A 27,780-nucleotide genomic window follows, 5' to 3' on the forward strand; every position below is an offset into this window, starting at 1 on the left:
TTAATAAAAAAATGACTGGATATCACTAAAATGTCAATTAAATAACCATCGTAATTTAATAACAACCACCGTCTAATTAGCTAAACAATAATAAAATGAGCTGATTCAAAAATTGTTTTGTGTTCTTTTTATTAAGTTGAGATAATCATGAAAGATATATATATTTTTTTTTTTTAATATGGAAAATAATAAATTGTATTTGTGTCCGAAAAATCACTTTCAGCTAAGCTACCCATTACAAAACAACTTGTACCGGTCTTCATCAGTACAAGATCACATGACCTGCTCCACATGATGTCATTTCCTCCTGAAGAAAAGACTGGAAAGACTCCAAGGCTTTGACTTATTTAATATAAAGTAGTCAACAGGTTTACTACAATATCTTTATAAATAACTTTCAATTTCAATTTTACTTAATTGTATATATAATATTTTTGAAGAATCTTTTTGTAAAAATGCCGTGTGGTGTTTGGTTATAGGCGGCCATGTTGGTTTTAGGTCTGAAAGCAGCAAAAATGTCAAATATGATACCTGTCAACTATGTTACAAGAAGTCCTGCAAATATATATTGATCCTACTGGTATTTTACTTATTTACAGCAGGGCACACACACAGACATCCACACACATTGTCATGCTCTGTACAGCTTTGGAAAATTACATTTAGCATGTCGGCAATATTTGAGGTTGGAGAAACTTTGCGTTCAGTTACGCATGATGGAAAAGTTGAGCAATTTGATGGAACTGAAACAATCTGCATGGCAATCAGGGTTCTGATGTAAAAAAGCCTCCCCGAACACATACATGATTTATATCTTAGTAAACTCAGCTATGCCAAATGTACTGCAAATAAAGGATGTGGATGAAGCAGAGTTTTACGTCATAAAAGCTGCTGAGTTGAACTCTGCAAACAAGAAGTTGATGCTATTTTGTCATGTGATAGCCATGCAACTTATCAGTACATGCAGTAACTGATGATAAAGAATGAGACTTTTACAGTAATCCTAATATGTCTCTCTGTTTCTCTTTACAGGACACCGAGATCCTCAACACAGCTGTCCTCACCGGGCGTACCGTCGCTGTTCCAGTGAAGGTAGTCACAGTAGGGACAGATGGAGCGGTCTCTGATGTTACGGAGTCTGTTGAGTGCAGGTCAACAGATGAGCAGGTTATCAAGGTAAGTGGAGACGCGCGTTTTGAGAGTCTACTTTCATATCACCGCCCTCCAGTTGTCTTAATGTTCAGCTTTCGTGCGACACACGGGTGAACGAGCAGAACGAACCAAAGGGTGTTGCGATGTAAAAGTGGTGCAGTGACGCGGTTTGCCTTCATCGACACAGCCACTAGTTTCTTTTAAGAGGGTTTTCTCCCATGATGATAGCAGGGGACTGTCGCCTGGCAGCTGTGCCATTAGAGTGACACTTCATCAGGTGGTCCTCGGTGAAGCCAACACTGCAACATAACAGCAGCAGCAGCAGCAAAGGGCAAAACAACCGATGCATCACCACAGACTGGAGATTTACTTTCCAGCAGCTCATGTAACTTCAAACAACATTATTGACTTGGATATACAATATGTTGAAGTAGTATTAATTTGTTTTTTTCCCCTGCAAATATTGTTGATTGAAAACTGGCCATATGCAACAAGAAGATTCATCAGTCTGTGTCCATGCCACTTGCCAATAGCATAACTTTGACGAACCGTAAAGGTGACAAAGTGCTCTCCGTGATTGATTTTCTATCTCAACTAAGTTTCACATCTCCGTGAGGCGATTTTCATTGGCTTTCACAAAGCTTGGGCAATTAATCTGGAACCTTATTGAATGTTTGGGAACTGTTACACAGGATTTGTTGTTGACCTTAAAAACTGTAAGCAAAGGTGGTGGCCAAAGATAGAGCTTTTTAACTGCTGCTGGAGATTTAATATCCGTCCCCCAGCTGGATTATGCGAAAGAAGAAAAACATTTAAATGAGAGAAATATAGTGCTTTTTCTTAATTGCAAGTATGTGCAAGAGCAGAAGAATAGCGTTACAAGTGCATCTGTGTTATATTGCATATCTGATTTTGTGCTTCTTTGTAGCCACATGCATATCAGAGAGAAGAGAGGAGACAGATCTCTCAAAGGGTTTAATTATCCACTGAACTAGTACCACACATTGTGACGCTGACCTCAGTAGCGTACTCCCCTGCCCACCCGGCTGGTTTGGGAACAGTAAGTGGTACCCCTCCTCTCTCCACTCGATTTTCAAAGGAATCTCAAAATAAAACATCTCCATCTTCCCCTCACAGTTTCATTGAGACCTTCTACTCTGCAGCCTGGATCATGGTGAGCTCACTTTAAAACCAGTCAAGCTAGAGGAAGATTTTCAGTCTTTTCCTTCTTTTATTCCACCGCTATGACCAACCACAACATTAAAACTAGCTGCCCTAACATCCAGTAGGTGCCCCTTGTTTTGCCAGAACAGCTCTGATCCATTGGAGCATGGACATGGAACCTTTCAGGGAGCTGGTAGCGGATCTTTTGGGTCCTTTCAGTTGCAGGGTAGAGGCTCAGCGGATCGAGTTTATTCTACTGCATTTCATGGATGCCTGATCGCATTGAAATCTGGGGAGTTGGAAGTCAGGTCAACGCCTAGGGGTCTTTGTTGTATTTCTCCAGCTGCTCCTGAGCAGTGTGTTCTGTTGAGGCTGCTGTTGTCAGGGAGCTATTGCTGTCGGGGGGTTTTCTCTGATCTGTGTGGTACACGTCAAATTCACCTCCACAATTCACCTCCAAGTTTCGTTGCAGTGTAATGAGATGATCAATGTTGTACACTACACCTATCAGTAGTTTATAATGTTGTGGCTGAGCGGTGTGCATTGATTGGCGAGATGAACCAATCAGTCCCTTATTCAATGAGTTAGCCAACGCAAAATTAACGTTTTCTAATGTTCTTAGCCCTCGAGGATAGTCCGTGGAATTTCTTTGCAAGTTGAATTACAAGAACTTTATGAAGGGGGTCTTTTTTTAATTGAAAAATATATTCAACAGATTTATTGCTGCAGTTTTGGTCTGTTTTGTAAAGACACATTTTCCAGATGTTGAGGTAAAACACAAAAAACGGCATGTTAGTTGGAACCCTCACTAACTGCCTGACGAGTTGCTTCTTGTAGCACAGTGGCATGAACACAGACTTGCTGCATTAAATGTTGGTTGACAACTATTTTCAAACTTCTATCACAGTAAACACTTATTTTCCTTGTTATTTTTAAAGGTTTTTTTTTTCCATCAAAGTTGCACAATCATCAGTCAGATTTTTGCCATGTTGAGTGTGTTGCATTCAACTAAGTTCCGTTTGCAACCCAAAAATAATTAATCATATGCCAAACCGAGAAAGTAAGTAAGATTTAACTACTTAGTTCAGTGGAATCTGTGATGCAAGTCGTAGCCAAACAGACAAAATGCCTTTTTTTGAATGATTTACCCTTGGTTGTGGACATGAATACCCCCATTTCTGTGCAAGAACTGTTGTTTTCAGCTGATCTGTTCTCGTGTGGCCAGCCAGAAAATAATCTCTGGCAATTCTTCATCTGTAAATGCCAGTTGCATATTCATTATCAGGATCATAAGGCATTCAGTTCCCTACAGTAACAAGTGAGGACAGGAATTAGCACAACTCAGTGAACCTTTGCCACTTTAAAATTGCTTTCTAAGTCATTCCATGCCTTTTTTTGATGGGAAAAACAAATATTGTTGGATGTTTTTTTTTTTCTCATAAGATAAAAAATGAAGAGGATGTTATTTTATATGGGATTTATCAAATCTTAAGCCTCCCTTTAAAGCTTGGGGTTGCAATTCATTCTCCCTCGGATTCCAGGGAGAGATTTTTTGCTGTAGATTCAGACAAAGAGCAAAGTGCAGCTGAATAAACAGAATAAAAACAAGAAGGTGTCTGATCTCCTGACTCATACGAGATAGATGTAAACCCCTACAGAGTGTCCAATGAACCAATCAGCATCACACTAGTGCATACTTGTAGTTTAGAATAATGGAAATTACACCTATAGAAGCAACAGTCAAGTAGGAAAAGGGTCTTACCGATATTTCTTATCCTCAGATATATTGCAGCTTAACATAGAAACTAATTAGTTAAAGTGAAATAAAAACATCTTCATAAACTTAAGAAATTTCCCATTGTAGTATTATTAGTGTGTCAAATACAACACTTTCTGTAGACATGGACAACCAATCGATAGTAGCGTGTTCTCCCCAGCCTCTTGTCAACTCATTCATGTGTGCCTCCTTCTGAATCGGTTTGACTTGTGTGTTTATCTGTCTTCATGTGTGGCACAGTTGGTAAGACAGTGAATTGTTTCCATGGAGATGTGACAGTGATCTGTGCATGTTTTCATGACACACTGATAGGGTTTACAGAGATCAGTCAGGAGCTAAGTTTTTCATATCGCTGCAGAAGACGCCACTTTCCAGAGATCTCAATTCAATCTGTACGGCCGCCGTCTAAAATACCTTTTGCGAGGAAACACGCCGACGGATCTTGAGTGTAAAAACAGAGCGGAACAAAATTGGAGATTGAATGGTAGAGATAGTCGATAGGTGAGAAAGAGAGAGAATGAACAAAGAAAAAAATGAACAAAAATAGAGGCAAGGCTGAAGAGACTGGAAGAGTGAAGTGGATTCTTTCAGCTCACTCTCTGGATAATTGCCTTTAGAATTCCTGCACATTAGTGTCTGTTGTGTGTGTGTGTGTGTGTGTGTGTACATGTGACTTTATGTTTCAATGTGCACACAACTACAATATGTAATCCATTATCACCTTCTCACACTAATTGTGCAGCACCCACAAGGGCAGTCAGCTATTAAAATTTATACCATTGTACTTGCACACCGTACATGTAGGAGTGTTATTCTGCCATTGCACCATGATCAGCGTGAATACATTAAACAAAAGGTATTTTTTTCTGTACATTTCTTTGCATGTGTATTTTTACAACATAATCAATCATTTACTTAGTCTAGAAAAGGTCAGAAAACAGTGAAAAACATGTAAATCTTCAATTATCTTGTTTATATTTTATTGACAACTGTCAGGAATTTTTAAAAAAGGGAATTAGTGAATTGATATCCTTTGAGTAGAGATATTTTTTAATAGATTTTTTCTTTAATAAAAGGCAACAAAACATCAGATTATTGAACAAATTTTCAACCTTCACTACATAATGTTTACAAATCAAATGAACCTTAATTCATGGCTGTGATGAAATATTTCTAAACTGATGAAGGTTCACTTAAGTTTAAGTGACAACTTTCCAATAAAATAATACTACACCACTATAGACTGTATATCAATGATGGACATAGCCACAAAGTGCACACAGTAGATTGTAGACTACAATTTGAAACTTCAAGTTTGGAATGTTTATCATCATTATCTTGCTTTTTTTAAATCAGGATGTGATTTGAGAAATCTAACACTATGCAAGCTTGTATGGTAGCAACTTACAACTACTCACATCCTAAAGCAGATCTTGTTTTAGCTTCCATTTTATTCTAAATGTTGCCATAATTGACTAAATTATCATGCTGATGAAGGTGACTTAAAACTAGCAACTAAGACCATAAACTGATTTGGAGAATGGTTATTGAAGTGATAAATTAAGTGACACTTTTATACAATCAAACTTCTTTTTACCAGTGGAATCTGTCCTGTACTGGCCACTAGAACGAATTAAAGAGAAAAGGTCTTTGAAAGGAAGGGTCTGTGGTCAGATGAAGCAAAAATTGAGCTGTTTGGCCACAATGACCTGAAGGAGGAGGAGAAGTTGAGTCCTTGAACCCCAAGAACACCAAACCTACTGTCAAGCATGGTGGTGGTATTATTATGCTCTGGGCTGTTTCAGAGCTGGTGCTTTACACAAAGTAAATGGAATAAAGAAGAAGTAGGATTACCTCTATGTTCTTCAGGAAAATCTGAAATCATTAGTTAGAAGGTTGGGTCTTAGATACAGTTGTGTGTTCCAACGAGACAATGACTCCAAATATGCATCAAAAGTGGTAAAGAAGCGGCAACATCAGGCTACAATGAAGATTTTAGATTGGCCTTTCTAATGTCTGGATTGAAATCCCATCAAGAACCTGTGGACTGTGCTGAAGAAACAAGTCTGTGTCATAAAGCCAAAAATATAGTTGAACTGCACTAATTCTGTCAAGAGGAGTGGTAAAAAGATACAACCAGAAGCTTGTGGACAGCTAACAAAACCGCGTAGTCGAAGTACGAAATATTACAATTGCTGTGTGTATATTTTTGACCCAGCAGGCTTTGTCATGTTTCCAAAGGCAATCCATGAAAAAAACTAAATGTATAGTTGTTTCTTATGAGATGCATGCGTTTCAGTAATTTCATCATAGAAAATTCTAAGTTGTAGGATTCATCGGAGGGGTCGCTTTACACGTGTATGTAAACTTTTGTTCACGAATGTATGCGCAATAAATGACGTTTTTGGAAATGTAGCGACAGACACTTGACAGGTGCAGTTGGATGGACATTGTTTGGCACCATTCAGAAACTGCTTGCTTAAGCTTTTCTTTACTTTGATTTCAACAGGAATGATCCTCTTTTGAATCACAACCTGTTCTCATTACAGGAGGAAGGAACATGTAGGAGGTACAGTAGCACTTGGAGTAGACTGAGGTTGAGAGTGAAGGAGTGGGAGAGAAAGAGAAAGAGGAAATGAAAGGGAGGAGGAGAGATCTGACAGACACCAAGCTGTCAGTTTTGTTCCTCAGAGAGAGGGGCTGGTCTGACATCATTTGAGAGTAAAGCTGCCAAGTTATATGCAAAGAAGTGGAGACAGATGACAGTCTTCTTGTGACTGGTTGGTTATAAAGAAGCAATTGTCAGTACTGGGGACATGTGCTGAAATTAGCAGTTGTGCCAATCAAGCTTATGATGGTATTTGAGATTGAAATGAATTGAAATGCGAGTGATTACAAACAAAACTCGATGACAGATTGCTAAATAGATTTGGTCCTCAGAGGGAAAAATGTTTGAGGAGGAGATTCTGATGCTTTGAAGATAATGACAGATACTTCTGATGTTCCTGCTATTCATTTCTGTATGTTGGAGCTGCTTCTAAGAAATGCTGGTAACTGATTGGAGTTGTACTTTATCCAGCCAGTCATAATTTAGTTTGAGCTTGTGTTTTGTTCTCTGCTTGGATGAAACAGGTTTGTGTCTTTTCAGAGCTCCATCTGTTGAGTTGGACCAAAGTCACGTTACTGCTGCACACATTACTGTATGCTGAACACATTAAGCACGGATCTGCACACATTCAAACACACACAGAGAAGGAAGGAAGGAAACTGAGCAGACCTGACACTTGAAATTTCACTGAGCCGATGCCAAGTCTTTACACCCTCCAGTATCTCTGAAGAGGCTCTTGGCTGGACGAAAGAATGGACGATAATCTTTCTCCAAGCAAGGCAAAATTTCATTACCGCATTCGTGATGAAATACAGAACATTTACATTTACAGTGTATGTTTTCTTTAAAAGGATTTCAGTACTTATCTGTCCTTCATGAAATTGGTTCAGGTTCTCCTTTATCCTCTATAATTTACCCCCCTCCTTTATCCTCCAGGTGTCCGAACGCTGTGATTACGTGTATGTCAATGGAAAGGAGACGAGAGGCAAGAGCAGGGTGATGCTCAACTTCACCTACAGCTTTCTGAGCGCACAGCTGGAGATGAGCGTATGGATGCCTCACCTGCCCTTGCTCATCGACGTGGCCGACCCTGAGCTCAGCCAGATTAAGGGCTGGAGGGTTCCTGCTAGTACCAACAACAGGAGGTAAGACGTGATCGTCTGGTGTGCCCGTCTTGTTGCAGGTTGTATAATGCATTACTGCTAAAGTGGACAATAATTTTAAGTTAAGCAACCCTATATACCAGCAGTTTTAAGGCAAAGTTGCACAGTAAACCTGATCATTGCTTGTTAACACTAAACTCCTCAACAAGCTAAACTCTTGGTCCAGAAATATAATGAATTCTGGGGTTTTATCAAGTGTATATATTGTAGCAAAAGCTGGCAATTTGACAATAATCGCAGGAGAAATCTAAAATCATTAATCGAAGTCATTATCCTGAACAGTCTTAACAGTTCCTGTGTGACAATCAGATTCTTCACTTAGTGAAATAAAAGAAGGCTACAATAAATCGACTTGGTAGTGGTGGTGCAGACATATGAGGCATAAAATGCAGGCACAGCTGCATAATGAGTGTGTAATAATTCATTGGGCTGGTCTCCCAAAAAGTACTTATACTGAATAAGGAATGAATAATAATTTTCAGCATTACAGAGTTCGGGCAAAATTCCCGAGGCTGAAAAGTGATATAGTGCACAATGATCTGTGCGGCGCAGCGCGAGTTCTACAAGACAGTCCTAATAACAATATTTAAATTAGGGAATTTTTCTTCTAATGTGAATGTAGATGATTATGACAGAAATAATCCTATGTAAATGAAAATAGATGATTAGTGAAGCACGTGGGCTCATTTACATTTAATAATAGCTATTGTAATTATTATTTACTGGAATCGTACAGACAGTAGCTCTGGTGAAAAGCACTGAAAGTAAAAAAAAGGAGTGAAATTATCCCATGGACACCGTAAACACTGGGGAGTGTTTACGCCCTGTGATAGAGCTAGGATATGACATTAGGACACAATTTTTACAGTGGAATGAAAACGGTAATTATCTGACAATTTAGGTGACTTATTAGACCTCCAATACACTGTAAATGGAAAAGTTGTTTTGTTTCTATTTAAAGTTTAAATTAGATTCCATTGCGCCGTTATTTTGTATTCTGGATTTTAAAAACTGTTAAGATAAATCTTGTACATTTTTGGTGAAAAAAATAGATATGAATTTTTGAATATGAACACTTTGCGTATCTTTTTTCCTACATCAACGTACATTCACATTCGAAGTTCTCACTGATGTACAAATTATGTAATGGTGGCACCGTTTCTAAATTCTCCATGCCTACTTTAGCTTCCCTGTACTGCAGCGACAGGGTGCATGGTGGTGGCATCATCATCTCACAACATGGGTTTTGAGTTTGAATCTGCTTCTCTGCTGCTGCCTTCCCATGTAGAGTTCGCAGGTGCATGTGGTAGTTTATCTTCAGGTGTTCCAGCTCTTTCTCACAGTCCAGACACATGCAGGAGAGGTTAACTGGTGATTCTAAACTGGCCACAGGTGTGAAGGTGTAAATGTGAGAGTGCATGTCTGTCTCTTTGTGTTAGCCCTGTGACAGACTCAAGATGCAACCGGCCTCTCGCTCTTGCGTTAGGCTCCAGTCCTCCCCATAATGCTCTACAGGATAAAGCAAGCATCGCTGGTACATGGATAGTTGCTGCAGCTTCTTCTTTTCAGGCAATATATAGTTCAGAACAACACTGATTTATGTGAATAATACAGGAAATGTTTCAAATGCATCTAAAATATCCACTTTTTATGCTTTGGAAAACCTGTACATGAAGTATTTTTATGAACAGATGTTTTATGTTTTATAGCATGAAGGAGAAGTTTACCATCATTCCTTATCACAAGCATCTTTTTATGGTGACAAGAGCTGCACTACTCAGAAAACACTTCCATCTGCAACTACAACACATTGGCATTTTATAGCATGCAATAAAGACTTATATATTGTTTTTGAGTGCTAAATAAGTGTATTTTCAAAGTGCATTTCGGCCACAAAGTCAATTCAGTGTCATTTCCAATTAGCCTACAACCCACAGGGTGGCACTCTAACACAAATACCCCCCTGCCGTCCATGCCAGATCCCATCAGTCATGTCTTTCAAGTGCATCATTGCATGAAGAACACATGATGTGTGGGGTTTATGTGCCAATTTTTATGGGGAAAAAAATAAATAAAACAGGAAGAAAGCCAAATGGAAAAATATTTTCCCGGCATGGGTTTAACAGTGTGTGTGAGCTCCACCTCCGTGCGCTTTCTCGCTTTCCCAACAGCACATAAGCTACCTCATTAAAGTCCAATGCGGTGGCTGACCTGTCATTCACTGCTACAAACATGCCCTGACCTCATGTTTCTGTTGCCAGCCACAAATGTCACCTTGGTTTAGACTGCCGTCCCTTCACTGATGTGGAATAAGAGGAGGGGAGGGCATGGTGAAGGCAGGTTAGGAACTAAGCCAAGTCATTGGGCCACATCGTGTTAACCTGTCAGCCTGTTTTTCTGCCTGACCAGCCATGCCTCATTAAACCTAATGGAAACTGTCACTGTCACTCCCCCTGGCCACCTGACCAGTAGAGAGAGGCAGGCAGAGCTTAAAAGAGTAAGAGAATAAGGGGGGAGAGTAGGAGAGGGGACGGAAAGGCAAAGGAAGAAACTTGAAAAATAGATTACAGCAAACGTCTAGGAAGACTCTGATGTGAGAAATATAAAGTGAGAGACAGTGTGAGAGAGAGATGACAGTGACAATGCACATCAAACAAACAGAACCATATCCAGTGATAAAGAGTGATGGAAAGTAAAGAGATGAATAAGAGTGATGTCTGTGCCTTTGACAGTAAGATATACTGCTGAGAAAATACAATACAGAAAAGCAGAATGAAATGGAAAAAGCTCTTTAATGTTATAAAGTAGAACAAAGCATGCACCAGACATCTAGATGTTGTTAATTTGTGTCTAATGGCTTTTAGGCTGCGCTCCGTGTCTGTTATTTTACATTTCACCGTCTTCCTGTATCTGTATGTCTTGTCAGGTTCATGGTAGCTCCTTTCTGCCCTCATTCTTTGCAGGATTTTGCCTATTTTTCACATTGCAGGGTTGTTTTCCCCCTTATTTCCTAACTTATTCAGTGTAATGTGGGTCTATTAATGTGATAAAGGTATTCACACTTCTCTTAAATAGGAGCTAAAGAACAGAACAAATGTTGCACAAATTTCCACAGCGGGGATTGCAAACATCCATTTGTTATAAAACATATCTTCTGAAATGGCTATATCTGCAAAGTGTTTGCCGTGGGCCAAATAAACGGCAGACATACAGCAAAAATATCAGTTGCCCTTTAAAAGAAAATGAGAAAGCAAGCCATGCAGCAGTTTGTCTCTACAAGCTGTTTTTAATGGATTTTTGAAAACACTGAGAGGCTGTGACTTTTGGAAATTCAGGAAGCCTGCAGCACCGCAGACGTTGGAGGATTTGACTGCAGTAAACATATTTTAGAAGGTTTTAGACTTCATGACATTAAGGGTGACACAAAGAGCACATAGAGGTTCAAGCAATTTTCACCTCAGAAGTAGCCAGAATTCCGTTTATCCAAACTTTACTTTTCGTCATGAATTGATCTCTGCTCATTCCTTTTGCTCAGTTGCTGCTCTTCTCCTTCTCCATTAGGTATGAGAGAGTCACTGATGACAAGGATGGCGCCACTGCTGCAGAGGACAGGGCAGAGAACACCTGTGGGGCCCAATACCAGAGCACCACTCTCCGTGTTCTCACCCACTTTGTGGCCGACAGCGGAGAAATCAGAGGAGCCGCAGACGACGACGGACTCGGTCAGCAGAACTTCCTGCTGGGTACCGACTGGCAGGTGGATGTGACGCAAATGGTTAAGGACTCTCTGAGGGTGGAGGACCCGAGGGTTGCCCAGCTGCTGGAGGGTCAAGTCGTGATCGGGGTTAATGCTGGAACCACCAAACTACAGGTTGTATGTCTGTATATCATACCTGAATTACTAAGATCAATATCGTGTATCTGCATTTTGGATATGGGGGTCAATGGATCCAATTTTCAGCCAACGCAGAAACCAAAGTCACCAATGCTGGCTGCAAAAACTAACTAAATGTGTGTCATGTCAGAAGTTTTTCCCTCTTTAGGGCAACATTCTTCTTGCCTGCGTGGCTCTGACTAGTTCTATTTGTTTTCCCCAACAATAGGGAGAGGCAATCAGTGAGCACAACATTGGATCTATTTGTCCTGCTAAAAACATCTGAGATAAAGGCAGTGATGTAAAGGTTTGAAACCTGGCATGTGTTTTAGCAAAGTTTCAATGGAAAATCTTGCTGAAATTAATGTTTTAAAAAAGTATTACTTTTAAAACAGTGCGTCTTTGTTCTGTTGAGTTTCACTGCAGGGTATAAAAACCCAACTTTCCAACTCCAAGGGAAGCCAAGATTTAAACCCTCTTTTAGCTCATCCCTTTGATTTCTTAGAAATGTGATTTCCTGTGTTGAAAGGTATCCGTTTTACCTTTGATGAATCCATATGCACAGTACCTGTATAGGACCATGCAGCAGATTTTTTATTTTTTTTTTCCAAGATGTGCTGTTGACTGACAGCTAACAGCTAACTAGAAACAGAATACGAAGTGCGATACAGAAGTTGTGGGACGCTGCTTATAAAAAGCCAAAACTGTCTGTGATTTAAATTTGGTGGCTTTACTTTTGTGATGCACAATTCCTAGTCATAGTCTGGAGGTTTCATTCTGTCCACTTGCAAGTGCACATTTGTGGTTTTGCCATGAACCTCAGAGTTGGGCATCAATTTCTGACCCTCCCGTTGAGTATTATCACTCGGTAATGAAAGTTGGGTTTTTGGCTATGACTCAAAGATCAAACCGTAGTCTTCAGTGGAAGATTCTACAATCTTCAAGAATGAAGAAGGTGCATCAGGTCACCAGCATGACCAAGTACAAAGCATGTTCTACTTTAAAGTCTACTGTAATGTCCTGAGGTGTATGAGGGAGAATCTGAGGAATGACCTCAAGTGTTGCTGCCCACATGTTCTACACACCGCTTTTGGCTCCTTGGAATAGCCTCTTATTCACCAAATGAAATTCATATTGCAGGGTTGTCGTTTTGAAACAGTGGAGAAAATCCAGTGCATTTTGTAAGTGGTGCTGGATGTGCTTACAGGGACTAAATTGTGAACTGCACTGGGGGCAGTGTACCACTGCATAAGAAGACAACAATGAAGGGGAGAGGATCTAAATTAAGTCTCGTTTGGTTTATGCTTTCAATAGGCAGAGTCTCAGAACCTCTTGATTGCACGTCATGTGGGAATTACATTCATCTTAAATAGGAATGGTAACCAAAACTCTATCTTAAAAGGGCACCTGGTTTAAAATTATTAAAGGATGGAGGATCGATAAGCTCAGACATTTTCGATTTGGCTCTCAGTACTGGAGAAGTTGAGAAAATAGATTTCTTATCTATTATTGGTACATAAACGGTATATTGCACTTTTTTTTTTATCTCACCAACTATTTCGTCTTTGATGCATTTTCGATATAGCCAATCCAGAGGTGCAAGCAAGGAGCCAATATTCAATGGGCCAGGGCAGCTCTGTTTTTCACATGCTGCAGAGCACACAGACACAACGACACACGTACACAAAGACTCTGATCTCCATGGCAGTGACAGAAAGAACTAAATGTTCCAAAGCGTAGTAACATCCAGTAGAGTTCACGCTGGCAATGCTGGTTGTCACAAGTGCAGTAACTCTTTTGCATACAAGACTGAACCTGATCAATTTGTGAAAACATCTGGAACAAGTGGGTGACATACAGGTGGAGAAATGCACAGTATTTGCCTGCTCTCGCTTCATCACTTGCTTCCCCATGTATATTATGTAATTGACAGGTATCATAGTTGACATTTTTGCTATTCTCAGGCCTAAAATCGACATGGTCGCCTAAAACCAAACACCACATGGCATTTTAGAGAAACATTCTTCTAAATATTATATATACACAACTGAGTAAAATAGAAATTGAAAGTTATTTCTAAAGATATTGTAGTAAACCTGTTGACTACTTTAACTCAGGAAGCCTTGGAGTCTTCCAGTCTTTTCTTCAGGAGGAAATGACATCATGTGGAGCAGGTCATGTGATCTGGAATTAACACACTTCCTGGAGAGGTGTTTTTGTAACAGGGAACTTAGCTGAAAGTGATTTCTGGGACACAGATACAACTTACATTAATATTTTCCATCTAAAATTTGATATATGCCAAAAAAGAAATATCCGTCAAGATTATCTCAACTTAACAAAAAGAACACAATCAAAACTATTTTTGAATCAGCTCATTTTATTGTTGTTTAGCTAATTAGAAGGTGGTTGTTATTAAATTGGGACAGTTATTTAGTCGACATTTTAATGATATTCAGTCTTTTATTAATAAATTATTGTTTCCTTAATAAATAATTATGGAATTTGTAAAGATATGACCATAATAAACATAAGAATTTTGTTTTTTTTTTTACTTTTAATAAAAAATGTACACAAGATATATCCCTAGGCTTAAAATAAAAATATGTTTGAGCCTGTGGATTTTAGAATATAGCTACCCTCCTTTGACGCCAAGTGGGCAGAAAAAAATCAATTAATGCAGCTTTAAGTCAGTAACATATTTGAACAGCATAGCTAGAAACAAACAGAAAGAAACTGGTAAGAGGCTACAGAGAATGTGAAACAAGACACAACAGCTTTGGCTGTGGAAAGGGAAGGAGTTACAAAAACAACTACATTGATCGCAGCATGGCACAAACACTTAAGCCCATCATGAGCTGACAGAGAAACCTGCCTTCATGGCACGTCTAATAAAAGCTTGCACCTGTGTGGTCTCTCACCATTTCACAGTGCCTCTCCCAGACACACACACACAAACACAAAATGTCATGGAAAAAACTGCTCTTATAACCTTAAAAAAGACAGGAAACACTTTGCTGCTTGTTGGTAAATTTTCAATCTACTGCAATAGAGAGAAAGGCCAACTTTGTCCAGCATCTCCTCTAAAAGAGAAACATAAGAGCGACAGCTTATTATAGTAAGATGGAGAACAGAGGACTCTTTGTTCATTGATTCATTTCGAATGATTCAACAAGTGTAACTTATAGATCAGAGTCTACATTCAATACATGAAGGAAGAGCTTTTTCAGACTGGAATTCAATTTATTAAAAGATCCTGAGCTCTATTCTTTTTTTACCCTGTTTATACAACACACACACACACACACACATCACACTACTAAAAGCAGCAGCTAGTTTTAGCCTGAAAATATATGAACATTTGTTTCTCTGGAGATGAGAAAACAACCTGATTATGAATACATGATTTACATATAAATATAGGGAACACCTGTGAACTTATAACTGACTGTTTTCACAACAAACAGATGCACAAATATTCTGAACCCTGCTTATCTAACAATCCAATCAGGGTTCAGGACATCAACTCGCACGATAAATCAACATCAATCCGCCATTAAGCACAACACAGAGGAACACACTGCTGAAACAGAAGACTGGGCTCATAATGTCCTTCTCTTTATGAATTCAAGAGTAATGTGCACTGCAGGATTGATTATGTGTGTGTATGTATGAGAGACACGGTGCCGCTTCACTGCTGGTCAATTTAAATGACAGAGAAAGGGAATTTTTATTTGATAGGGATGCAGTTTTACATCGTTCCGATACACAGCCTAAAACTGATGTGCTGCACAGAGTTTATCGCTCTTGTCCCAAGTTGGGCTTTTATGTAGAGTTCAATTAAAATATACAGCTTTCAGTCTCATAAAACTACGATACACGACAGACATGACCGCACAATGCAATATGCATAACTAAATATGTGCTTAATAGCTATTAAGAAAACAATTAGGTTAAAAGAAAAAATAAAGGCACAACACTGATTTGCTTTTAGCCTGCATTTAAGATTTAATCTTTCCAATTAATTTGCTTTAATTTGATAACATGTTCCAGAAAGCCGTTTGTCCAAATTTAGATTTAAAATGTGGTATTTTACAATTGCCATTTAACATGCTCTTCGTCGCTGACTCGTCTGGTAGAAAGGTAGGGATGCCATGAGAACTTCAGTACCAACTGGATACCCAGTTTCTATAAATGCGGCTGTAGGTATTTTCTATGAAATTACTGCAGCTGTCGTAAGACATTGTGATTTCTCCAGAATTAGACAGGCGAGTGCATGTGAGGCAACAGGTGAGTGAGTAATATTTGTAGTGGGGCAAAAAGTCTTAAAAAGCGTGTGTTAATAATCAGGGTTTCAGTCAGAGATCAGGCAGAATTTACAGACAGTGAAGAATCAGAATGTAAACTGTGTCACACTTGGAATAAGCAGAAGAAATACCTCAAATTAATCTAATATCTGTGCAATGTGCATCTGAAATTAAACTATATTAATGTAATATCTTTGTAGATACTATCTAAACTGTAAAATAAATAAAAGTGCAATGGAGAATTTATTTGAAAGTGATTTCTTGCACACGATACAATTTGTTATTTTCCATATTAAATTTGATATCTTGCCAAAAAAGAAATGTCATTATTACCTCAACTTAATAAAAATATTTTTTTCAGTCAGCTCATTTTATTATGGTTTACCTTATTAGAAGGTGTTTTTATTAAATTTGGATGGTTATTTAGTTGACATTTGAGTGATATCCAGTCATTTTTTATTAATATGTGATTGTTTCCATAATAAATAATTATGGAATTTGTAAAGACATGATCAAATGATGGTCTGTAAAAGTATACACAATCCCCCCCCAATCAGAGATATGCTTTAGTTTGTCTATGTGACAAGCAAGAAATAACTTTACTTGTGCTTTTGCTTCCTCTTTACTGTGCAGCCTGATTTGGATCTCACTTCTGCTGTTCACTACAATTAACCTGCTACACATTGTACAACTGAACACAAAGGTTAATTGTACCTCTGAATGCAGGCATGATTTGATAGTTAATGTTTCAATTATTTAATCAGCAAATTGTGCTCGAAATGGGAGTTAAGTTTTCCGTCTGTGAAAATGCAGCTCATGTGGTTTGTGGAAAGGTTAAACCATTCTGTATGAAAACAGGCTCACGATTCAGGACAAAGCTTTTGGGCTTAATCCACAGAAATCATGTAAACACTTAGTGAAATAGCAAAGCAGAGCACGAAATCAGCTCCATGAACCGCTAGGGTTAGTATTCAAGTGGGTTTCCTAATTTCCCTAAAAACAATACAACCCATTTCGATATCAATATTTTCTGTGACCCTTATTCCCCGAGGATTTCCTGAGTTTTTCACTTATGATGTGAGAAAAATCTGTCTACCTTCCTTGATCAGTTCCTTCATAATACCTCAACAAAAATATTCAAAATACAGGAACATCCCTGCTGTAGTGAGCAGCAAAGCACAAATGATGGTGTAAGAAGAACAAATATTTGTTTATTCATTTTTTATTCTAGTTGGTTATACTTGCCCTGTGGTGCTTTTTATTCAAATCCTGACATCTTGAAAAGGATTACAGTATATTTTATTTCTTCACCCAACATTTATCCAGTATTATTTGGAAGCCCATTTTGTTAGACATAGCAAGTAATATTTACAATTTTCCATTTTACAGTTGGGTAGATTGCTGAATGAAAAGCGGACTTTTTAAGGCCTTCCGGGCAGCCGGTAGTTTGAAATTCATTCCATATGATCAAGTATTGTGCATGAATCTCTTTATCTTTCTGGGTGTTGAATTTTTTTTTCCTTTGTGTGATCTTACACTTCAAAGTTTATAGTTTTAAATATAAAACACATGGGAGATTTATTTTTGATTCTTAAATATTACAATGACAGACTTGACATTTAAACAGAAGTTGAGGATTTCAAAAGGCCACTGATGTATAAGTAGATTCTATAGAGGCCATAGAACCTGAAATGTGATCATTAATACACTGAGCTGCAGGAGTGATGGTGGAGCAGAAGAAATGAATAAATCTATTTAAGCACCGTCTTTCTGACATGTTATGGATCGACCTGCTTGCATGCAAAACACATTGTGCTATTAACCTTTGCAAAAGTGTCAGTTTGCGAGACAGAGACATGTGCTCTGGGCAACAGTAGGTTTTTACTGAATACTGTTGGTTTCACAAGAGCCAGGTGCAAATGGGATTTGAAGGGTTTCTGGTAGCAAGAGCCCTCAGAAATCTGGACAGAAATCACACAAGACAAGACTTTGACAGCTTCCAATAGGAAGTGATAAGCCTGGAAGGGGTATTTAATTGCTCTCTGTGGGTGGAGTGAAGAAATCTAAACTATGGAACTGGTGAGAGAAAGGGACTTGACATGTCTGGAGGTCTGGTAGGGGAATCTCTCGATCATGGATGCAGGCTCAAGGAAGGATCTGCTGTTTCTTTAATGGGATGGAGGAGACATTTTCTAAAAAAAAAAAAAAATCCAGTAAAGGACTCTGATAAAGGGAAGGAGAAGGAGGGTTCTGCCTGCTATTACTACCATCACAGACTCACGGAAAGGACTCGACGTCTTGAGATAAAAGTGGTAGTATGTATTCTGTGTTTCATTGACAGGAGTATTGATCCATTTGAGGGATGCAAAAGCACTCTGGACATGCTGAAAGCTCTGTAAAAGGCTTTTGCATTGCACTTATAGATGAGAAAGCTACAGGTCAATCTTTTCATGGTTGGAAAGCGGGCTTCCTCCAAGACAAAGTGATGCATTGCTTCATGAACTTCATGTCAGGTACACAGCTTTGACTTGTGGATTGTCCGTTTGTCTGCATCATGGCTCCACGTGGAAAGACAGAAAAAATAAAGAGAACCAAAGGTATTGTCGCAGAGAGTGACATATCTGATTGTTAATCTTCACCAAATGTGAAAATGATGCAGAAAGAACAGTGACTAAAAATATGTCAAAACACAGTTGCAGCAGTAAGCGATCGAGAAGAAGCCGCCACCTTCCTAAAATGGAGCCATAGGCAGTGCACTACTTACACAGTCCAGCTCCAAAATCAGAAAGTCAAATGCTTCAGAGTTGGCATATGTATTTTCATGGACAGACAGTGGGAGGATGGTGCAAAATGTCAAGACCTATGAAAAGAAAACATCGTTTGTTCTTCATCAGAAAACTTCAGAAATGAACTTTACTGGAGAACATGACAAGAAGCCTACTGAATATTAGAAGCACAGTATGTGGTCAGATGAGACTAAAATAAACTTATTTGACTTAGATGGGGTTCAACACATTTGGCATGAGCCTGGCGAGGACAACCACAGTGAATGCACAGTCTGGACATTGAAGCATTGAGGAAAGAGTGTGATGATATGGGGCTGCAGGACTACGGAAGGTGTTGGGGAAATTACATTCATAGATGGCATCGTGAAGGCCTGTGGAAACACCGAAAATCTGTTCAATGCAAAAAAAACAAAAAAACAACCTAGAATAGGGAGGGGAGACTCTAGCAGAACCAGACTCAGGCAGAGCGGCCTTCTGCCTCACCTGGTTGGGGTAAGAATGGGGCTGGGTGGGGATAGCAGGAGGTGTTGGGTGGATAAAATGCTGACTGATAAGCTGAGTCTGCAGAAGTTTTGCAGTCGAGGAATAATCTGACATAACCATCCAAAGCACACTGCCAAAGTCACATGAGAGTTTCTAAAGAAGAACAAAGTGAAAACGATAACCTGGCCAAGTGTGTCTGACTTGAATCTAATAGAACACCTTTGGGGTATTTTAAAGAGCAACACAACCTCTCCAGCAAGAGCAAAAATTGTCTCTAAAGAGCTACAGAACATATCTTTATATCCTCCAGCCAAGGAGAACTAAGAATGTCATCAGAAAATAAACAGTGATATATGCAATAATATTTTGAATGAAGTTCTTACCATTGGACCTGTAGTTTTATTATATTGCATCTAAACTGTTTGTTTTTAATTTTACAGATGAACAAATACCCCATGGGAGTAATGCAATCATTTTTTCAAATCATTACACAATAAAGTCATTTTGCACATGGATTAACTGACTTCTGCTGTGTTCTGTAATATAATAAGGCTGCAATAATTATTTTTAGGTGAACATTATTTTGTGTCATCGCTCATTTGACTTCCCTTAATGTGTGTATATAAATGTCACACATTAAGACAATCAGTGCTCATACCTAATTATTAGTGTGAAAGTGACCTTACAATCTCCACCAATCTGCCTTTTCAACCTTTGGCTCAATCTCACCTCAAAGCGACAGTTAAAGCACATATGACACTCATGCTAGCTGCTTAGCATTCAGGGGTATCAGCTCCACTATATGGGAAGTAAAAGGGAAAATGCAAAAAGGGAAACCAGAAGAAAAGAAAGCAAGGAAATGGGTCTCTACAAATGAGGCAGTGATCAGTGCTGACAGTTCATTATGGCTGGTAAATGCGGCCATGTGGGGGCAGCTGGAGGAGACACTGGAGCCCTAATTGGAGCGGATGGGAGAGGCTCTCATCTCATAGCAATATCACAACAATTTACATGCTCACACCTCTGGAAACTCAGAGTGGGAGGATGTGCTACTAGGATGGAGATCATATGTTTTCTTGTGGAAGTGGGAGCATTTTTACATGCGTTTCTCTGTAAAACCACAATGTGGCTTTATGAATGTTTGGCCATGTGGTGTCCATTATGAAATATCACAAGTGAAATACTTTGTGTGATTTTTATACATTTTGTTGGCACAGCAAACAGTGTACAGAGGTGCTCTTTTTCCAAGGAAAAAAAAACTGCATCTGTTGTTTAGGCAAATTCCTGTAAGCAACATATGTTTATATTCAACATGACCAAGATCAGTTTAACAACATACCATCATCGTCACCATGACAACCACTAGCTTGAACAAAGAAACCATTTTAACCCAAAGAAGATGCTACTTTCTCAAAACATATATTTGAAAATTCCACCATGATCTCTCCTGAAACCTAACCGTACCATAGCCACTGCATTGTGTAATCAAACAGATACATTTCAGGAAGTGCAATTTGTAACATTTTGGAAGACACAGACAGATGATGCCATGCTGACAGCGGTGTCAGATTAGGAAACACTTACTCCATGTCTGTTATTTGAGAGGACGTCCAAGCAATGTATTATGCTGTTCAATTTGGAGATTAAGAATTTGACGTTAGGCAATATATTCTTATTTGTGTCTCAGATGCCTACAGAACTGCACTACAAGGTGACCTATTGAGGCTGTAAACAAGTGTGTGTATTATCTGGTCTGAGGCCAGTTTAATTTTGTATTCCCCTGAAAGTAATTGAATATGACTAAATTCAGACGGGGAACTACATATGCATCTCTTGACAAAACATTGCAGGTTTCACCTTGCAGGGCTCCAGGACAGCAGCTACTAACGCTCCATCTTTATTCACAGCTAGAATAACATCTTAGATCCTAATGGACCTCCATTAATGACAAGCAATGTGCGATGTTTTTGTGTTTTTCAGGTATTGTCCCCTTTGACATCATTAGTCCTGGCTGAAAGGAGCATCAGGGTGCTGGATGATAAAGTGAGTGTGACAGAGCTCGGAGTCCAGTTGGTATCTGGACTATCTTTGTCCCTGCAGCTCAGCCCTGGGAGTAACAGGGCCATTGTTGCCACTGCAACGACACAGGAAGTCATCGATTCGCTCAAACAGGTACAGCTCTATCCATATGTAACAGACATCCAAATGTTTTGCAGCTTTTTATATAATTTATTATTCTGTAGCGTCCCACGGGAGGAAAGAGAGCGTAATTGCCACGGTATTAGCACTGCGAATTGTATTTGGCTTGCAAGTTTACAGTTGGATCAGGGTTATTATAGAGCCTATGATATTCATTGTAATTTTTCTTTTTAAATTAATTCACTCATGATATAGTGAAGCCTTCTCTTTGATTTGCATCTTCAACCACTGAACAGTTCTGTTATTCCTATAATTATAATTTCAAATGAGAGAAGGCGCTACAGTCTCTTCCCCTGGAGAGAGTAGTTGCTTGCTGGAGAATAGTTTCATATTCATTCTATCCAATTGTTTCAATGAACCTTTCTACAGTAATTAAGACTGACTTTTGCTTCCTCTGTGTTCCTTAGTTTTATTTTCCACTCTGGTTTTACTTTCGAGTCCTTATGCATTCATAGAGAATGTGCAGATAACCGTTTTGGAGTTACTTTCAGGGTTATTTTCACACTGGGTTATTGCCGTTTCACCACTTTCTCTGTGTGTCTATTTTCTTAGGAGTCCCTCATCAGTGCTTGGCTGCAGTTCAGCGATGGCTCCATGACTCCTCTAGACAACTACAATCCTGCCCATTTTACACTGACAGCCACCTCTTTGAATGAAAAGGTGGTGTCAGTGCAGCAAAGTCCAACATGGAAGTGGCCCATCATTGTCGCCAAGGGCCAAGGTCAGGGTTTGCTTGTACGTGTTGAAATGAGCCCATCAGATATGTGCCAGAAAGGCAAACGACGTACCATTTTAGCCACTGGAATGGTAAACATACAAGTAAGGTTTGGTCAGTCAGAAGAACAATACAGACAACCAGGAGACAGACGGACACGTCCCGATCCTCCGTACTATGGCGGATCTATCTCTGACATGGAAACTGGGCTAATTAACCGTGGAGCCACTACCATCAGGGGCCAAGTTCCCGTGAGGCCGAATGGGGGCCGTTTATCAGCGGACAGTGGGGCGAGGGTCCCAAGCGAATTCTCTGAATATCCGGACCAGGCCGAGCTGCCTCGGAGCCGCAGCACAGACGACGACTTGTCGCCTTCTCGACGAGGCCTAACAGACTTGGAGATTGGTATGTACGCTCTACTGGGAGTCTTCTGCCTGGCCATCCTGGTTTTTCTCATTAACTGCATCTCGTATGCATACAAGTACCGTAGCAAGCAGCTGTCCTTAGAAGCTCCAGAGGCAATGCCCCATGCCCACGACTGGGTTTGGCTTGGCCAGGAGGAGGGTTTATGTCTGCAGCAACAGCAGCAGGATGAGCTGGGCGGCACCCTGGAGGAAGGTAGTCAGCTACTAAATGGAGGCATCCAGCGGGGGAATATTGGTGGAGGAGGAAGTGGGAGGGATCACAGGAATGAGTCGCTTAACTCACCCACTACCAAAAGAAAGAGGGTGAAGTTCACCACTTTTTCCAGTGTCAAGTCCAGCAATGGATGTCCAGTGCTCAGCCCATTAGCACTAGTGCAGACCAGTGAGATAAAATGGGTATGTCCAGACATCGAGCTCGGGGACTCAAAGGATCTTAGGAACTACATGGAAAAGCTTAATGAGAATGCAATTAAGAACATTGCATAGGGGGTACTGGGTGTTTTCAACGAACTAAAGAGAAACTCACCTGAATGCCTTCAGATTAAGGAGGGAGAAAAGCAAAGAGGAAAAGAATAAGGGGTGAGGAAAACAGACTGAGGCGGTTGTTAAACTGTACTCCTCACCATAACAACGGGATAATGCATTCAGCCACTGTCGTTTCCATGACAGTACACAGAAACTGTCAAGCAATGGACTACAACAAGGCATGATCTGCCATGACACCACAGAATAGTTATAAAGAGGGAAATGTGAAATTGGTATTGTTGCTTAACTTAAATGTATGTTCTTTGTCTTCAATTGAGGTTCAGTTTCACTTTTTTCTATGCGCCATCTACAGTGTTTTATGTTTTTTTAATTTAAATCCACGTTTTAATGTAGTATTTGTTGTACTTTTTGCACTTTTTTTTTTAGAGTTGCTGTATGCCCTGTACCACGTCAACAATTATAGATTCTAGGAGAGAAGAATTAAAAGAATTTTTGTATTGTATATAAAAGCCGAGTTTGATTTAAAGGTACTATATGTATAGTAACATTTAGTAAAGTGCTGTTTGGTTCCGTTTTGGTTTTGTTTGGTTTTAGTTTTGTTTTGACTCCAGAAATCAGATCCATGCATGATGTTATTTAAGAGGAGGCATGTGTGTCTGATCTGGTACACGAAATGAAAATGTGTAGATAACTAATACCGGTACCCCTGGAGACATGTCAGTTTAGTATTATTGCATTCATTCATCATGGATAAGTTTGAGATTGGATTCAGTCTGTTGATATTGGTTTAAAGAGTTTTGTTAGCCCTTATATTTTCCCTTCTTATGTTAGTGTTATTATTTATGGAACCCTCTTTTTATTCATTTGCATACTTCACATGAAGTAGACCTTTTTACACTAATTAAATCAGATGGCCTCATGTTACAATTAAATCAGAGCAAGTTACAGTCAACTGAAAAATAATGATCACTATCAATAGACAATCACAAATAATGTATGACCCAATGTCTTCATGTATAATTGTTCAAGAAAAATCTGCCTAGTTTACAGATTACATGGCATGAATTAGGTGGAGATCGTAAAACACACTGAATTTCTCAAATACTCTGTATGGCATCTTGGATCCAAGAAAAGACGTCATGGATCAAAAACTGTGAAATGAAAGCCCAAATTGGTCACTCCTTTTGTCATGTGGCAGTATTACACAAGTCCATCCTTTTCTACTGTATCACTGTTTTAAAATTGGCTGCTGGACTAATTAAAAACTGAAGGTGACTCTTCTTCATGTTGCAGCTGTGTGATTCATTGGTCTGGCTGTTGTATTCTACCCTCAGTCTGTCTAGTTTCACTCATCTGACTGGTTTATGCGAGTACACAGACAATACCTCTATCAAATATCAGAATGAAGTGCCTGTTGTTATTGACAGTCGATGCAGCTGCCAGCTGAAGCAGGAGAGATTATTGTGCGCCCATCATCCCATCGCTCTAAACCACCAATACATTCACATATTCATGCATTTCCTCCATCTACTGTAATGTTTTCTATCGACTAGAATTTTTATTTGTTTTTCAAGTAGATACTGTTGTTAAAAATAACAATGGATACTGGTATTTATTTATTGAGCTGTTGTACTGCACGGAATAGACAAACAGCAAACTACAAAAGGCACAAAAAAAGTGTCATATAGTGTATGCCTGAGACAAAAGTTCACCTCTTAAGAAAGGCACCTTGTAGGGGACAGGTGTTTCCGTGCCAACGCAGGTGCTATTAAAAGCACAAAAAAAGAGAAGAAGTTGTCATCCCTGATACTAATAATATGATACTTATTCATAAGCACCATCAGCAGAGAAAAAGAAAAGTGAGTTGGCAAAAGACAGCAAATTAAACTTAAGAAGTCAGTGGACTAATGGCTGGTTGATGGTTGTGGCTGGATTATTTTTTTGTTGGCCCTCTTGTGCACAGCATTTCATTATTCATGAGCACCATCACTTGAGAAAAAGAAGCAATGAGGTGGTGAAAAACAACAACTCATGTTTTAAAAAGCAAATAGATAATTGTTCAAAAGTGATGCCGTGCTGAGTAGGAGGCAGAAATGAAAGTAAAGGGGCAATAAGCAAGATTTTCAAGGTAAATATAGCAATACTACAGCACCAACTATCTGCTCTGGAAATACAGTATCGTAGAGTCATATGTCCTGATCAGAGGATGACGTCACACTCTCTGTGTGTGTTGTAATCTGAGCTTCTCTGTTCTATAGATTTGCAGTCAGTCCAGGTGCGTGTGCATGTGAGCCCCTCCCTTTGAAACTGTTGATCTGCCCTGTTTTTACAAACAACCCCAAAGCGATCTACAATACCGCACTGATAAACTGTAAAAGCAAATGTGCAGTCCAGCACTGAGTTGCTGCCCTAAAAATGTATTTAAATGTTTATTTATGTGGGCTGCACAATGGATCAATGGTTAGCACTGTCACCTTGTAGATAGGAGATCCCTGGTTCGCACAGAGTTGACATATTCTCACTGTGTTGCACGGGTTTTCTCCGGGTTCTCTAGCTTCTTCCCATATTCCAAAAATGTGCTAAAGGTTAATTGGTGATTCTAAATTGTCCATTGGTGTGAATATGAGTGTGATTGTTTGTCTTCCATGTGACCTGTCCACGATGTCCCCTGCCTTCACCCTAAGTTACCTGGGATTGGCTCCAGCAAGCCTAATGGCAGTCTGGTCTGTGTGTCTGTTTGCCATGATGGTCTGTTTTACCTGAGGCCTATAGTGTGAAGCAAGTTTACCACACCCAGGGTATCACAGCAACATCATCTGACTTGACTAAACCTACCAAAGTTCATCAAGCTAAGCTGTCACAGAAATCTGGTCATCAACCTGTCAACCCAGAGTTTCTGAATCCCGTTATAGACAAATGAAAGAGGTGCTATTTGTACCGATGACCATTCACAAACATGGACAGGTATAAACCCTGCATGATCCTCACATGGAGAGCAAAGAGTAATGCTGAACCAATATGTGGAGTTTCAATATATAGTACAGGCTAAAAGCAACACAGTGGTTGTAGCCAAAACCATAAAGGAAAGCTTACAAAAAAGTTGCTGTGAATGTGAGTAAATATGCTTATCAATATCACTGACTCATAAAAAGAACGGTCTCAGTAAAGTATTAATTATTTATAAGACGCTTGGATGTAGCATTCTTATTCAATATTTAGTTTTATTATTATTATTCAACACAAGACTGCATAACGAAATTACAGGCACTACTCTTTATTTATTCATTTTTATGATACTGACAAAAAAGGCAAGTTATTTAAAGAATAAATGATGAAACAATAAAATAAAAGTTTTGTGGTGATGTGGAGGATGTCTTCAGTCATCTCAATTTCAAAATAATATTCTTAAAGCATGTAAAATAGTTTTAGTCTTATTCTTCTGGCAGCATGGCAGTGTTAAGCAGTTCTGTTAGCGAGAGAAGAAATATAAAACATCAATCAAACAAGCAGGCTTACTGCAAATCCTATAAAGTCAAGACGTTCAAGACTTTAGCGCTTAATTAGTCTCCGTTTTAGGATTACATTAATATATAAAAGGACTAAAGAATAAGGAATTGGCTTTTAAATTGCAGCTCTAAAGCCTCTTACCCTCACACCCTCTCACTATCTGCACTTCAAGTTGGATCTTCTTGAAACAATGATGCCATTTTCCAACATAACTGATTGGTCAGTAGGCACTGTTACTATGTATGTTGACCTGTAATGTGGCACTAGTCTTGCTTTGCCAGCATTTCTGCAGTACATAATGGTCTGGGTGCACCTCAGTATCACTCTGCTCTAGAGGGGGGAAAAAACACTCTGGCTTGTTTGCAGTCGTGCAGTCATTTCAGGTGGAGCTAAATGAAGGATGCAGCTGCAGTGTTACCTCAAAATAGTAGGAGGTGGAATTGTTCTGAGGGAACATTTGTAAGCAGGGAAATGAAGATTGTGATTAAAATGGATAATCCATCAAAAAGATCTAGCAGGGCTGCACAATCCAAGTCCTCGGCAACACTTTAAATTTTCAGTGTGGTAGGTTGCTAGTCTGGAGGTTGCTCCAGAGCAGGTTAGATGTTCCGGATAAATGATCAGTGTGATGTAACCCAAAAATTACTGAACCACCATAGTAGTCTTGAAAAGTCAGGGGTAAAGTTAACTCGCTAAGCCAAAATCCTGCTTTCCACTCCAGTATTTGTGCATCTGTTTCCACACACGGGTCTGCTTCGGTCCATCAATAAGAGAGACAACTGAAGTGAGGACAACATTACTCGAGTTGACAGCAATTTGCTACAGTGACATTAAACTAAGGGAAAGATCTCCCTCATACCTCTCTAGCACTTGATTTACGTGCCCATTTCTTTTGTTCTGAGATGCCAGTTTTCAAGTCAAATCAGGTGGTTCTGAATATTGCACAGATAACCTTTAAGCATATTAAAGAGTTTACCTTGTAATAATACCCGTGAGTATCATTTGTAAATCATAGTATGCTGTTGAAAAGGTTCTCGGCATACCAGTGCCTTAAACTGCTTGTAACCCACTCAGACAATTAGTCTTTTTCCACAGGATCACAGACATGCTCCCCTTTCTGAAAGGGCAACCTAA

General features: G+C 39.3%; 1 protein-coding gene across 2 annotated transcripts in view; it reads left to right on the forward strand.

Moving 5' to 3' along the window:
• Window positions 1-24,419, forward strand: part of si:dkey-112m2.1 (transmembrane protein 132C) — a 178,776-nt gene extending 154,357 nt beyond the window's left edge. For both annotated transcript variants that reach the window (XM_051938986.1, XM_051938985.1), the window contains exons 6-10: window positions 1,033-1,176; window positions 7,638-7,846; window positions 11,426-11,735; window positions 21,295-21,486; window positions 22,066-24,419. In XM_051938986.1, coding sequence (XP_051794946.1) covers window positions 1,033-1,176; window positions 7,638-7,846; window positions 11,426-11,735; window positions 21,295-21,486; window positions 22,066-23,139 — 1,929 coding nt within the window. In that variant the 3' untranslated portion in view covers window positions 23,140-24,419. The remainder of the gene's footprint in view (window positions 1-1,032; window positions 1,177-7,637; window positions 7,847-11,425; window positions 11,736-21,294; window positions 21,487-22,065) is intronic.
• The last annotated feature ends 3,361 nt before the right edge of the window (window positions 24,420-27,780 follow it).

Source organism: Acanthochromis polyacanthus, chromosome 18 (assembly GCF_021347895.1).
Source record: "Acanthochromis polyacanthus isolate Apoly-LR-REF ecotype Palm Island chromosome 18, KAUST_Apoly_ChrSc, whole genome shotgun sequence".
Classification (NCBI taxonomy): Eukaryota; Metazoa; Chordata; class Actinopteri; family Pomacentridae; genus Acanthochromis; species Acanthochromis polyacanthus.